A 16,210-nucleotide genomic window follows, 5' to 3' on the forward strand; every position below is an offset into this window, starting at 1 on the left:
CCCCAGGTCCTGAGCATTCTGAATAACTGGTTCCATACCTGTATTAAGGGGACTTCAAAGCAACTTCAGGTAAAAGAAATACTGATATGGGACCCATTATCCAGAATGCTTCGGACCAGGAGTTTTCTGGAAAAGGCATCTTTTTGTAATTTGGATCTCCATACCTTAGGTCTACTAAAAAAAAATAATTTAAACATGAAATAAACCCAATACGACTGTTCTGCCCCCAATAAGGGGTAATTATATCTTAGTTGGGATCAAGTACAGGTACTGTTTTATTATTACAGAGAAAAGGGAATCATTTAACCATTAAATAAACCCAATAGGGCTGTTCTGCCCCCAATAAGGGGTAATTATATCTTAGTTGGGATCAAGTACAGGTACTGTTTTATTATTACAGAGAAAGAGGAATCGTTTAAACATGAAATAAACCCAATAGGACTGTTCTGCCCCCAATAAGGGGTAATTATATCTTAGTTGGGATCAAGTACAGGTACTGTTTTATTATTAAATAGAAAAGGGAATCATTTAACCATTAAATAAACCCAATAGGGCTGTTCTGCCCCCAATAAGGGGTAATTATATCTTAGTTGGGATCAAGTACAGGTACTGTTTTATTATTACAGAGAAAAGGGAATCATTTAACCATGAAATAAACCCAATAGGACTGTTCTGCCCCCAATAAGGGGTAATTATATCTTAGTTGGGATCAAGTACAGGTACTGTTTTATTATTACAGAGAAAAGGGAATCATTTAACCATAAAATAAACCCAATAGGGCTGTTCTGCCCCCAATAAGGGGTAATTATATCTTAGTTGGGGATCAAGTACAGGTACTGTTTTATTATTACAGAGAAAAGGGAATCATTTAACCATGAAATAAACCCAATAGGACTGTTCTGCCCCCAATAAGGGGTAATTCTATCTTAGTTGGGATCAAGTACAGGTTCTGTTTTATTATTACAGAGAGAAAGGAAATAATTTTTAAAATCTGAATTATTTGATTAAAATGGAGTCTATGGGAGATGGCCTTCCTGAAATTCGGTGCTTTCTGTATAACAGGTTTCTAGATAATGCATCCCATACCTGTAGAAGACTATTGCTTTAAAACTTTAGGTTTTCCTAGAAGCCTTCAACTTGTAAATAACAGGGGGGGAGGGGGGGTGCCATTGCCACCAATATGGGGGCCCTGCACTGGCCCCAGGCCCGTCTACCTTCTAGGCCTGCCCTGCTCACAGCAAGATACCTGTCCCACTGCCTAAATCTGGGATTACACAGGAAAATCTCTCACTGATTCCATTGTGCAGTGAAAGCCTCAGCCTCCCATAGACAAACTTCATCCAGGAAAATGAAATTGTTTTCTCCAAAGCGGTCACATTATGCCCTACGGAATTTGCTACCCCGTCGCTTCCAGTAGGTCATATTGTTGCAAAGTCTCAGGATCTGGAAATTATCCAGTTGGTACTTTTCAGTAGAAACCGTAGCTGCGACCCAACTGAAGGAAAAAAAAAACCTGGCTGGAGCGGCGCTGTTCCTTTTGGTTTGGTCCAGTTTTAGGAATGTAAATTGCTTTCATGGGGAGGTTATATATAGAGCATTGGATCACAAGTCTAGCAAGTATTGTGTGATCAGAGATGTGAAGTCATGTTTCACTAAATATATGCACGGACTGAGATTCAAAATACAGGCCCTGATATTTCACGTATATAAAGGCCCAAATGGGTCAGTATAAAGCATTGGTCTATGGCAGCAAAAGAATCCAGAATGCCAACCATCAACTCCATCAACATGCAGACCCTTTGCTTATGGCCTGTCAAATAGATATGTACATAAGCCCTAATTATATACTGTTTAAAAAGAACATTACTATAGTCAAGGGTGGTATATATATATATATATATACAGGTATATACAGTATATATATATATATATATATATATATATATATATATATGTATATATAATTTGAAATTGGTCGTCACTTTTTATTATTTGTAGTTTTCGAATTTTTATGTACAGGTATGGGATCCCTTATCTGGAAACCCGTCTCCCATTTTAATCAAATAATTCAGAATTTTAAAATCGATTTCCTTTTGCTCTGTAGTAATAAAACAGTACCTTGTAATTGATCCCAACTAAGATATAAATAATCCTTATTGGATACAAAACAATCCTGTTGGGTTTAATTAATGTTTTATTGATTTTTTAGTAGACTTAAGGTATGGAGATCCAAATTACAGAAAGACCCCTTATCCAGAATACCCTTGGTCCCAAGCATTCTGGATAATGGGTCCTATCCCTGTATCTCCAGTTTAGAGTTTCAGCAGCTATCTGGCTGCTAGGGTCCCAATTACCCTAGCAACCAGGCACTGATTTGAATGAGAGTCTGGAATATAGAGTCTGGAGAGTGTGGAATATAAATTGGAGAAGGCTTGAATACAAAGGCAAGTCATAAAAAGTAACAGTAACAATAAAATTGTAGCCTCACAGAGAAATAGTTTTTTTTGGCTTCTGGGGTCAGTGACCCCCCATCTGAAAGCTAGAAAGAGGCGGTGCTGCACTAACTTGAATTAGCCAGGCCCCCCTGCTGTCAGTGAGTGTCAGACTTGGGTAGGAAGGGAAGGAGGTGGGGTGCCTGAAGCTTTTTGTACTGCTTCTTTTCGTACTGAAGTCTAAGCCTCGGCAGAGCTGCACAGGCATTGGATGGGTGAAGTTTGAACTCCCCCCATTCTATCCAATCCCGGTGTGGCTTTACTGGGACTTAAGCTTCAGTGAGCATACAGAAAGCTGTGTAGGGGAAAGAAGATGTAGGCTCCTACCCTCCCTTCCCAAGTCTGCAGCTCACTGACAGCAAACCCAAATAAGTGCAGCCCCTAAATTCGCAAAAAACTACCAGGCCTGGGACAAATGCCCCTCCATTGGTGGCCCTGTAATCGCTTACCCGATACCCCGGGCTGGTGCTCCTATTTCCTAAAAACTTCCACAGAAATACCCCAGACTGGCGCACTGACCCGGGGTATTAGGTAAGTGATTATAATCACTGGAGGGGGTTCAACCCCCAGTAAGTTATACCTTTTGTTCTCCTTTAAAGTGGTGCAGTGCTATTGCATAAGGAATTAAAGACCAGCGGTGAGCCTCAGTCTCTAGGGTGCTCCAAGTAAATAGAAATTCCCTCTGCTTTGCATACAGATGAGAAGTGTATCTACTCAAGCAAAAGCTTTTCTAACGCTTACACTAGTGTCTATAATCAGCCCATTGCTGAAAATGCCCTGGCTTCATTCCTCCCTGCCAACAATCTCTTAAAGGAACAGTAACGCCAAAAATGAAAGTGTATTAAAGTATTTAAAATATAATGTACTGTTACCCTGCACAGGTAAAGTTGTGTATTTGCTAAAGTAACAGTACTATAATTTATATAAATAAGCTGCTGTGTAGCCATGGGGGCAGCCATTCAACCTGGAGAAAAGGCACAGGTTACATAGCAGATAACAGATAAGCTCTGTAGAAAAAATGGGGCTTTATCTGTTATCTGCTATGTGCCTGTGCCTTTTCTCCTTTGAATGGCTGCCCCCGGGGCTACACAGCAGCTTATTTATATAAACTATAGTAGTCTTTCTGAGGCAAACATACCAGCTGTACCAGCACAGGACAACAGTACATAATATCGTAATTATTTTTATACACTTTCATTTTTTAGTGTTACTGTTCCTTTAAGGGGGACCTGTCACCCACACATGAAAATCTGTATTATAAAAGTCCTTTAGAAGTTAGACATGAAACCTAAATTCTTTTTTTTTTAATTAAATCATCTATACCTGTTATAAATGTATTTAAAAATCAATCATATATTGCCTGCCTCGCCTCTATGCAGCTCAGATTTTTCAATTACAATTACTTCAATTTTTCATTCAGCGCATCCTAATTATCACCTAGATAGCAAGGGTGGGAGTGTCCTAACAGTGACTGCCAGAAGCACAGTAGGAGGGGAGTAGCCAATCACAGCCCTGCACTCACACAGGGAAAGACAGACTTCAGTTCCCTATCAGGTCAAGCTTGCTGCTGATTGGTTCCCATCCTACAGAGCAGAGTAATGGGAGCCCCCGGCCCCCCTGCACATCCAGAGAATTCAGCCGGCAGTTAGTGGAACAATAAATCAGTCCGAAACACTACATTTTAAGCACAACTCTTCTATATCTAGAGGAGTATAATTCACTGGTACTTAATTTTTATATGATATGTCTCCTTTAATGCCCAGATAAAGGATCTAATATTCCACAGATCACAAGTCAAGTGACATAGTGGATAACTAATCAGGCCAACGAAATAAAAAAAATACTAAAATGAGCGCCTACATTTTTTCAAGAATGTCAGTCAGTGAAGTAAAGGTGGTTGCCAAGCAAGCGAATCTTCTCCCAATATCCCCCACAATCGAGTGAATTTGGTGGTTTGGCCCGGTGGTTCGGGGATCGCATCAACGAGCCAATGCGGTCCCCGATCTGACTGAATTTTTTAACCTGCCCGATCGAAATCTGGCTGATTTCAGGCCAGATGTCGGTCGGGCAGGCCTGTCGTTTGTGCCCCTACATGGGCCGATAATCTGCTGAATAGGTCTAATGGAACAATATCAGCAGCTACAATCGGCCCGTGTATGGCCACCTTAAGACAACCAGTCAGGACTGGCAACTATATCTGGACAGTGATTCAAAATAGGCATGTCACAGAGGCCCAATACAAAGCACTGGTTTACAGGGCCGCCATCAGGGGGGCACAGGGGGGACAATTGTCCCGGGCCCGGGCGATCACGTTGCTTTAAAGGGGGCCCGGTCGTGCTACAGTCTTTAAGCACGGGCCCCCTTTAAAGAATTACGGGCCCTCGGATCATTGGTGGTCAGGGGGTAATTTGATTTCTTATAAAAGAATGGATGCAGCGGCGAACCTGGGGGACGAGAGGATGCAGCCGAAGGAAGCAGGTGAAGGAACGTAAAACAGGTGCTCAAAACATGCCTCCCGCTACAGCAGCAAAGCCCTGCCATGTCCCTCTCCCGAGTCACCTCTTGGCCTATTCTTGTAACGCAAGTTCCATTGCCTTTTCTAAGCGCTCACACGCTGGATACAGTTTCACCTTTTTACAATATATAAGATGCTGGGGGAGCTGGAGGATGCTGGGAGGGAGTTGGAGGATATTGGGGAGGATGCTGGGGGATGCTAGGGGGAGCTGGAGGATGTTGGGGGATGCTAGGGGGAGGAGCTGGAGGATGCTGGGGGACACTAGGCTGGGAGCTGGAGGATGTTGGGGAGGATACGGGGGTTTCAATGGGGGGAGCTGGAGGATGTTGGAGCGGGCCACAGTATGAGGACACTGGGGGAGGACCAGCAATGTTTTAGGGGGCCCTGGGCTGGCTAGCAGTGTTTTAGGGGGTCCCTGCCCTGGCACCAATGCAAAACGTAACCCCTGGCTAACAATCATTTAGGGGGCCCTGGCTACCAATGTCTGTGTGTCCTTTGTACTGATGGGAGGGGTCACTGGGGGAGGGGCCATTGGAGGCGGTGCGTGGGAGGAGGGGGGGGCCCAAAAATTTTGTTGTGAGGGGCCCCGTGATTTCTGATGGCGGCCCTGCTGGTTTATATAAAAAGTAATTGCAGCCCCTGAGGCATTTCAGAGTGCCGGCCTGGGCTCAGTGAAGCAGGAGTTATTTCCCTATAAATAATATTGGCATTAAGTGTCATTTTTAGCAGCAAGGCCAGTAAAACACCCCCAGGTAGCAAACCTACTGGAGATAGAACCTAGCAGACCCCCACATATTGGCGGGCCTCTGCTACACCAGCCATAGTGCCCACAGCATAATCTATCTCCCCAGCTTTCAACAGGTCATGTGACTGAAATGACATCATAAGCCCATCTATTGTCACTGATGACATCACTAAAGCAAAACCCCCCACAGCAAAGGATATCTTTTCCAAATAATTGGTGGCTGCTGTGTATTATAAATAAAATAAATGCAGGAATCATTCTGGCACAGTGGGACCCTAAGCCCCCCCTAGTAAACCAACTCCCTCATATAGAGGTATATATATATCATGCTGTGTAAAAAGTGGAGAAAAACCATTGCTCATAGCAGCCAATCAGATGCTTTGCTTCGGCTTTAGAACTTTTGAAATCTAATTGCTGATTGGTTGCCCTGGGCATCATCACCGGTAATGCTTCACTCCACTTTTTACACAGTATGAGAAATATACCCTATACCGTATCGCTGTCTCACTCACACACAGTATGACTCCCACTATTCTATGCACTCTCCTATGTAATTTCCTCTCTTCCTTGTTCCATAAATCCCCCATCTCACCCTTCATTAGTTTCTTCTAATCCTCTCATTGACCCACCTCCTCTCCCTTCTTTTCCCCGCCTCTCGCCTTTCTATTGGCTGCAACTTATTCACCTCGTCATCCTCGCCGTCGTCCAGGCAACAGGTCAGTAGAATACGCCCCCTGCGTGACGCAATGCATGCCGGGACGTCACGCACCGACTAGGCGCCGCGGTGGATGCCGGGACGAGTGAGGCGGCCTGACGGAGCCCGGGATACTGGAGAGCGGAGCTCCGCCCCTCAGCTCTCCCCGGGATACCGGTGTGGCCGGCAGGAGACACGGGAGCCGCTGAGGATTAAACCCTGAGCTGCGCATCGTGCGGTTCCCGGAGTCCTGCCGCTGCTTTGGGTACCTGCCTGCCGGTGCGGGGCTCCTACACTCACAGACCGGGTCTGAGCTGCACAATTCTCACTCCCGGGATCAAGACACGGCGGCAGCAAGGTAACTTGGCTCTGGGAATCCAAACTGATAAATACAGAATTATATCATTTATAATTATAAGTCTATATATCTGTATTGTAAGCAATACCTTGTGTCTGTATTTCTATTATGGCTCAGTCTCAGGGGATGCAGATGTACTCTCTATGGTTATATAAGCCTCTGCATTGTGTGTAATAATGTATTATATAGACCCTATATTGCTCTCTATATGTATATAGGGTCATAGGATTTTTGTTTACATATATAAAAAAAAAAATATATATATATTGTATAATACACAGTGTATATAGTATGACAGCAATATGTATTATATATATATATAGAATATATACTTTTGGTTTTGTGTATATTTGTAAGACAACCTGTATATAGATTAGTATTGAGACTATGTACAGTAGCTGCAGTGGCCCAAAAGGTGCTTCCCACTAGGTGCACATCCTTAAAGAGGTCCATGAATATTTCTGCAAGTACTTTTGGCAGGGCAGCCCTTAAATAACACTAAAACTGACTTTATTAGCAAAAATATAATGGCGCTGGGCAAGTTTTCAAGCCTAATTGGCTCTTTATGGTGCTGAATAGTGAGCTGTTTCATCTTAAAACTTTGCTCTGAGTTGGTTTCGGCCAATAAAGTCGGTTTAAGTGTTATATGAGAACTGTACTGCCAAAATGTAGATGTAACTGTATATATGCTCTGTATGGTATATATATACTGTATGGTATATCCCAATTGCATGTATATTGCTGTGTGTAAATATAATGCTCTCAGATACATATAATATAGATTTATAATGAAGATATTAGACAGTAAGGAGTCCAGAAAAAAAATAAAATAAATATATATATATATATAGATATATATATAGGCACAAGGCTGCAGACCATGTTCTTATATAGGTCATCGTTCTCAGAGTTGACATTATTTCCTTGGAATTCTCAAATGGCTGTATATTATATAGTGTTAAATGTATTGATAAGGAGGAGTATTTGGTATATATTTTGGAGCTGGGGGCAGGTATATATTGTATTACAGTAGCAGTGAGTAATGCTGAGAGGGCACAGTGGATTAGAACTTGGGGATCCAGAGCCAGCCCTGTCCCAGTCAGCCAATCACTGGCAGGCATTAGAGCACATGTCACAAGCATCAGTCATTGGCTTGTGTAAAAAGTAAACAGACTTGAGGCAATGAACTCAACAGCTTGTTTTTTAGTACAGGTATGGGACCTGTTATCCTAAAGGGATTTTCTGTAATTTGGATCTTCCTAAAAAAAAATGTAGATTGTAAGCTCTTTTGGGCAGGGCCCTCTTCACCTCTTGTATCGGTTATTGATTGCTTTATATGTTACTCTGTATGTCCAATGTATGAAACCCACTTATTGTACAGCGCTGCGGAATATGTTGGCGCTTTATAAATAAATGATAATAATAATAAACACTAAATAAACCCAATAGGGCTGTTCTGCCCCAATAAGGGGTAATTATATCTTAGTTGGGATCCAGTACAGGTACTGTTTTATTATTACAGAGAAAAGGGAATCATTTAACCATTAAATAAACCCAATAGGGCTGTTCTGCCCCCAATAAGGGGTAATTATATCTTAGTTGGGATCAAGTACAGGTACTGTTTTATTATTACAGAGAAAAGGGAATCATTTAACCATTAAATAAACCCAATGGGACTGTTCTGCCCCCAATAAGGGGTAATTATATCTTAGTTGGGATCAAGTACAGGTACTGTTTTATTATTACAGAGAAAAGGGAATCATTTAACCATTAAATAAACCCAATGGGACTGTTCTGCCCCCAATAAGGGGTAATTATATCTTAGTTGGGATCAAGTACAGGTACTGTTTTATTATTACAGAGAAAAAGGAAATGATTTTTGAAAATTAGTCTGTCGACTTATGGAATCTATTGGATATGGGTGTCCCGTTATTCAGAGCTTTCTGGATAACAGCTTTCCTGATAACGGATCCCATACCTGTACAAGGGTAGAGCAACCCACAGTTAATTGCCTGAATGTTCTGGATTCTCGATTGCCCTGAAGGCAAGAATGTTTTTTCCTGTCAACAGTTGTTTGGAACCTTTTCACACATGAATTATGGGATGGAAGTATTGTGTTTTGTTGTGGTAGGACTGTGTGTCCGTAGGGCTCATAAACAGCTCATATATTTTGATATTTGTCCATCTCTGCCATCAGAATAAAGCAAAAGCTTATAGGTCCTTGAAGTCTGTTACCAGTACATAAACCTTGGTGAGATTTGTGTTGAGTATCCCTGTAGGAATGGGCTCTGTTATAACCTGTTATCCAGAAGTTTCCAAATTATGGATAGGCCATCTCTCATAGGCTTCATTTTAATCAAATAGTTCTTATTTTTTTAAAATGATTCCATTTTCTCTGTAATAATAAAACAGTACCTGTACTTGATCCCAACTAAGATATAATTACCCCTTATTGGGGGCAGAACAGTCCTATTGGGTTTATTTAATATTTAAATGGTTTTTAGTAGACTTAAGGTATGGAGATCCAAATTTCAGAAAGATCCTTTACCTGCAAAACCCCAGGTTCCGAGCATTCTAAATAACAGTTCCCATACCTGTACTTGAAGCAGCAGCCAAAAACTATTGCTCTGTGGGTAGACAGATTTATTGTTGTTACTTTTCATAACTTACTTTTCTATTCAGGTCCTTTCCTGAAGTCTCTCATTCAAACCACTCCCTGGTTGCTAAGGTCATTTGTACCCTAGCAACCAGATAGCTGTTGAACTAAAATTGAAAAACTACAGATAATAAAAAAAATGAAGACCAATTGCAAATTCTTAAGTTATTACGCTCTACATCAAACGATCTATGTGTAAAGCATTTTTATTCAGGCTTCCTGTAGCCTTAGGTCTCATTTATTCAAGCATGTTAATTAGCCTTATTATGTTGGACTGAGTGAATTCTATTCCAATTAAAGGTGTGGTGTAATTCATTACTTTTCTGTGTTATACTAAAGCCGGCTATACACCTAAGGTCTGCTTAATTTGGTATAAAGGATCCCCATTAATGGCAGCACAAAGTGCTCCGAGAAGGATTTTATTACATGAAACTCCTTCTGGTGCAGGTCAGGGGCTTCTTTTCATTGTATTAATGCTTTATTGATTTTTTAGTAGACTTAAGATATGGAGATCCAAATTACAGAAAGACCCCTTCTCCTGAGCATTCTGGATAACGGCTCCTATATCTAGAATGCTCAGGAGAAGGGGTCTTTCCGTAATTTGGATCTCCATATCTTAAGTCTACTAAAAAATCAATAAAGCATTAATTAAACCCAACAGGATTATTTTGCATCCAATAAGGATTATTTATATCTAGGTTGGGATCAAATACAATGTTCTATTTTATTATTACAGAGAAAAGGGAATCATTTAACCATTAAATAAACCCAATAGTACTGTTCTGCCCCAATAAGGGGTAATTATATCTTAGTTGGGATCAAGTACAGGTACTGTTTTATTATTACAGAGAAAGGGGAATCATTTAACCATGAAATAAACCCAATAGGGTTGTTCTGCCCCCAATAAGGGGTAATTATATCTTAGTTGGGATCAAGTACAGGTACTGTTTTATTATTACAGAGAAAAGGGAATCATTTAACCATTAAATAACCCCAATAGGACTGTTCTGCCCCAATAAGGGGTAATTATATCTTAGTTGGGATCAAATACAATGTTCTGTTTTATCATTACAGAAAAACGGGAAATCCATTTTAAAAATCTGATTAAAATGGAGTCTATGGGAGACAGGCTTTCCGTAATTCTGGATAATGGATTTCCGGATAACGGATTCCATACCTGTATATAATGGGAAGGTCCCTGATTACCATATATACCTGGCTGTTTTATATTCTCCTAATTACTGGGTTAAAAAAATGTAGCAGAGGCCAAAGCGACAGACCTAAAGAAAAGTGATTCTGCTACATTGTTGCAGGAGTCAGAACCAGAGAAGAGAAAGGAAACAAGCTAGCTCTTTTCTGTAATGTTGTAGATGGGATATCCAATTTAGTTACCTGAAACTACTCTTTTGACTGTCTAAGGGATTGTGTGAGTTGCAGTTCAGCAGCAGCTGTGCGGAGTCTGGTTAGATAACCCTGCTGTGAGTACTGTAAGCAGTCTGGGTGATCTATATGGCTGTCTGTTGTGTAAATATCAGCTTTTACTTCCCTTTTATGCCACGGATTTCAGATCACTCAACACCCATCCCTGCTTTGGTTTTATCAGCTGTTACACAGGGCTGGGTGTTTCTCTAGTCTGACACCTTAGCAGGAAAACATGTCAACACAGCCGTGCAACAGGACCTGGTTCAGAGTTTGTGGCTAAACACGAGCGTGTTCGTTACCTGCTTATTACTGCTTATTGCTTGCTATGTCAGGCGTGGATTTGATCTTATGCCAATGAATGTTCATTAAAGGCGACCAATCGGCTAATTGATTTCTCCTTCCTTTCCACAGATGATGTGTGAAGTGATGCCAACAATTAGCGAGGCTGAGATGCCATCCGGGGGCAATGGAGGCCATGGCTCCGGGTCTCCTTTACAGGCAGACTCCGATTCTCATTTTGAGCAGCTTATGGTGTCCATGTTGGAGGAAAGAGACCGACTGCTCGACACACTGCGGGAAACCCAGGAATCTCTAGCATTGAGCCAGAGCAAGTTCCAGGAAGCCAGCCATGAGCGGGACTCTCTCCAGAGGCAGCTGAACACGGCCCTTCCGCAGGTACAAGGCTTTTTTGGGGTGTTTTTACCCTTTGTATCAGTTTGTATTTGTTTATGTGACTAAATATATGTGTGTGTGTGTATATATCTATTGTTAAAGGGGAACTACAGAAATGTGTTAAAGACACTACACATAAAACCCTAATGTACTTATCACTGTAATCTGTTCCCTTAAAAAGAATGAATAAATTCCATTTTTATATGCTGAAATCCAGGTGCAAAACACTTCCTCTCTTCCTGCATCATCTGAAATCCTTTCAGGGGAGGAGGGACTAAAACACTGATGTTACAAATTGTAACAGCTTACAGACAGTATGCAAAGACTACATTACCCACAATGCATTGCACCGTGATGTTCCTTTCCTTGTTGACATGACTTGTGCAGGGAATTGTGGGATTGTGAGGATACAGGCTGAGAACAGGTGACTACTGTTACATTTTATTTGAGTCTCAAAGTAGTCAGCCAGATCAGCAGGGGAACAGGGGGCGGGGCTTAGGGAACTGTTCCAATCCCTATTATTACATTAGACATTATGAAAAGGCTGCGTATTTTTTTATTCATGTATATTACAAAGTTGCTTCAAATTATGTTTGTTTCGAAAAGTTGTGTTTGGGTGAGTTCCCCTTTAATTGGAAAATCTCACCTGCCTGAAGATAACTGAGGGTCCAGTGTTCTAAAATACCACAGTTTGGGAAGTGCTGTCCTAAAGAGTAGAATACAGAGTAGCAATACTCCAGCCAATAGAACCACTGCCCTACTTTATTGTGATTTTTGTGACTAATGCTGAGCTGGTTGGTCGGTTTGTACCTGTGACTGGTGGGTACTGGGTTCTGAAAGCTTCCCAGTGCTTGTATAGAGCCTGTTATATGTTTGAACTGGGATTGGGAGGACTTTTGTGCATGTCAAGAAGAAGCTGACAAGGCAAGTAACACTGACATTGTGCTTACTGCGTCTTCCTCTGGGCTTCTGCTGATGTGCTGTATTGCATACACTGTACATTGTAGCTGAGCAGATTTTTGTGCTTTAGGCTCTAAATTCTATCCAGCGTGTTCTAGCCAGTGTGTTTTAGAGCTTGTCTGGCAAAGGGTGTTCAGCTGATTCTTCGGCCCATGTATTCAATATCTGGCCGAATACATTGCAAGGGTACCCCTCGTTGATTGGTTTGTTCAGCAGATGCCTTGGCTGGATCATTTTTTGCCTAGTGTGGCCCTTCAGAATATTATAACTGGTGTCTTTTTTGGGGATTTCCTTTACAGATGGAACCTAATGAATTGTACTGGCACATTTATTAAAGTGTGTAAGCCAACATCACAGAGGATGTTGCCCATAGCAACCAATCAGCAATTAGATTTTAACAGTCACCTACAAGTTAGAAAACAAAAGCAAAGATCTGATTGGTTGCTGTGGGCAACATCACCGGCGATGTTGGCTTACACACTATAAATATGCCCCTTAGTGTGCTTGTTTTTGGTTACCCTTGGGTATATACCGTGTTGTTGCATCTACACTCCTTTCAGGCCACCAACTGTTTATTTATGTATTTGTAGCTTTTTTTTTTTTTTTTTTTTTTTTGCTCTGAACTGAATTGTATTTTTTTTGGGCAGCTTACTGATCTACCCATTGGCCAAGCCTTGTGAAATGTGGCTTCATTAGACTCAGTACAGTATGATGTAAGAGAGAGGACTATAACTAGTCAATATCACCCACTGTGCTGTTCAGGGCATTGAAGTTCCATAGCCTTGAGAAATGTTTGCACGAGGCTTAACTTGTCCATGGAAGACTGCGCACGTATGTATCCGACTGTCAGCGGTGAGGGATAAAGTGCTCAGAGGGACAACTTCCCCTTACAGCACCGGCTGTGTAGTTTCTCAACAATGCACTAACCAATGTGTATGTGTTGCCTTTCCCTATAACTATACACTTACTGGTCTTGGCATAATATCTGTATCAGAGAGAAGATGGTTAGGTATGATCTGCTTTCACATTTAGTTTTAAAGGGGAACTAAACCTCAACAAAGAATTAGAATAGGCATGGTACACCTTATGTTTTTAGACCCAACATCTTGGGGTGTGCTTTTAAAGATGCCCCCAGCAGCTCCCCATCTTTTTGCGGCTTCACTGCACATGCTCTGGGTCCTCAATGGCAAAAACAATTCTGAAGAACTTTTATTGTGTGATATATGGCAAGTTGGAATAAAGACTGAATTTTATGGGAAGTCCTTGGAGTGTGCTAACTGCTTACTGTGATACCCCAAAAGCAACGTAAGTGAAGCTGTAGATTGAAATTGGAGTGTGGGTCTTTGTTGTCATATAATATATTATATGTCATATAATATATTTCACGATACAAGGCTAACTAGTTATTCAGGTTCACATAACATGGCGGAATAGAAACCAGTGCGTTATGCATATTGATTCATAATTAGCCCTGTAGCAGCAGTTTCTATGACTAGTGTAACTTCACTTACTGCTAATGTTGGGACGATTTTCAGGCATAAGCTTTATCAGAAAGGTCTATGTAAATACAGCCATAAGCACTTACAGAAACGGTGCACTGAGTCCTCTGTCAAAAGAAACAGGATTTGTCTGTTTTTCTGTGTCGGAGACACGCAGCTCTCTCCTCTCTCCTGCTTCCCTCCCTCAAGAATGCTAAGAACTCCCTCCCCCCTGTGGATCTGAGCCAATTAGCAGGAAGCTTCCTCATAGTCTAACTAACTGAGCATGTACACCAGTCTTGGTCTTGGTGCAGGAGTGAGGCATTATGGGAACTTACAGAGCTCAGTGGTTTTTTTTCCCTATGAGGCTTCTGATCATCTGAACAGGAGAAATATGGGGAGACTTAAGGGCGCTATGGAGACAACTGAAGGTATGCCTGCAGCTTGAGATTAACTCTTTATTAGCCTTTCCTTCGCCTTTAAGTCCTGGATCATTAGCGTTATCGGACGGCTGAACCTCATGGGTTTTTATAAAATACATTTCTAGCTATATATTTTCGTAGTCTTTAGTTCTCCTTTAAAAGCAGCCGTGAAACTCCATTCCCATGCCCTCATTCTAATATCTTCCTAAATATTCCATCTGAGGCTTAATGGTCTGAGCTACAGTGTGGCATAGAGCTGCTGTCTAAATGCCCCTCCGTACCAGGGGAAATCACTGAGCTGTGATTATATTTTTGATGGGAGATGGCTGGAGAAGAGACAGCGGAGGAAGGATGTGGCCTGGGGCCCTACTTTTCAGTGTATTGTTCCGCAGATAAGAAGATATGTTCACTGACGGAAGCACTGATCCAGCTGACAGACCTTCCCTGTTCTGGGTTTGTGTGCCAGGAATTCTCTCTCGCTGCCGCTGCTGATAAATTCTGTAGGCGACCTCTGCATTTTGTTCTGGGCTTAGTGGAATTTGGGGAGGACCCAGTTCTGTTCCCAAACATCAGCAGGGCTTGTTTGGTACGGGCGATTGAAAGATGAATGTTAAAGGGAAACTAAGTGTAATTGTTATAGGAATCGTATAGGCAAAAGGTATTTATAGCATAAAAAAGGGCGTAATAGCATTTACCATTTAAGGGCAACTATAGCTGAAAGTAAAAATAGGTTTTAGTGTTCCCTACTAGCCACAATTAGCAGCCATATGCCCCCTAAATTGTTAGTCCGCCCTCTAGATTAACTGTTAATGTAATACAGGTATGGGACCTTTTATCCAGAATGCTCGGGGCCTGGTGTTTTCTGGATAAGGGATCTTTCCATAATTTGGCTCTCCACGCCTTAAGTCTACTAAAAGATTATTTAAACGTGAAATAAACCCAATAGGGCTGTTCTGCCCCCAATAAGGGGTAATTATATCTTAGTTGGGATCAAGTACAGGTACTGTTTTATTATTACAGAGAAAAGGGAATCATTTAACCATTAAATAAACCCAATAGGACTGTTCTGCCCCCAATAAGGGGTAATTATATCTTAGTTGGGATCAAGTACAGGTACTGTTTTATTATTACAGAGAAAAGGGGATCATTTAACCATTAAATAAACCCAATAGGGCTGTTCTGCCCCCAATAAGGGGTAATTATATCTTAGTTGGGATCAAGTACAGGTACTGTTTTATTATTACAGAGAAAAGGGAATCATTTAACCATTAAATAAACCCAATAGGGCTGTTCTGCCCCAATAAGGGGTAATTATATCTTAGTTGGGATCAAGTACAGGTACTGTTTTATTATTACAGAGAAAAGGAAATCATTTAACCATTAAATAAACCCAATAGGGCTGTTCTGCCCCCAATAAGGGGTAATTATATCTTAGTTGGGATCAAGTACAGGTACTGTTTTATTATTACAGAGAAAAGGAAATAATTTAACCATTAAATAAACCCAATAGGGCTGTTCTGCCCCCAATAAGGGGTAATTATATCTTAGTTGGGATCAAGTACAGATACTGTTTTATTATTACAGAGAAAAGGGAATCATTTAACCATTAAATAAACCCAATAGGGCTGTTCTGCCCCCAATAAGGGGTAATTATATCTTAGTTGGGATCAAGTAAAGGTACTGTTTTATTATTACAGAGAAAAGGGAATCATTTAACCATTAAATAAACCCAATAGGACTGTTCTGCCCCCAATAAGGGATCAAGTAAAGGTACTGGGAAAAAGGAAATCATTTTT

At 41.2% G+C, this 16,210-nt stretch overlaps 1 protein-coding gene across 10 annotated transcripts in view; it reads left to right on the plus strand.

Annotated features, from left to right (window-relative positions):
• The first annotated feature begins 6,442 nt into the window (after positions 1–6,442).
• Positions 6,443–16,210, plus strand: part of ppfia1 (protein tyrosine phosphatase, receptor type, f polypeptide (PTPRF), interacting protein (liprin), alpha 1) — a 64,859-nt gene continuing 55,091 nt past the window's right edge. For 6 of the 10 annotated variants that reach the window (XM_031899883.1, XM_031899881.1, XM_031899882.1 and 3 more), the window contains exons 1-2: positions 6,443–6,804; positions 11,294–11,557. In XM_031899883.1, coding sequence (XP_031755743.1) covers positions 11,294–11,557 — 264 coding nt within the window. In that variant the 5' untranslated portion in view covers positions 6,443–6,804. 10 annotated transcript variants of the gene reach the window in all.

The sequence above is a fragment of the Xenopus tropicalis genome, chromosome 4, assembly GCF_000004195.4.
Source record: "Xenopus tropicalis strain Nigerian chromosome 4, UCB_Xtro_10.0, whole genome shotgun sequence".
Classification (NCBI taxonomy): Eukaryota; Metazoa; Chordata; class Amphibia; order Anura; family Pipidae; genus Xenopus; species Xenopus tropicalis.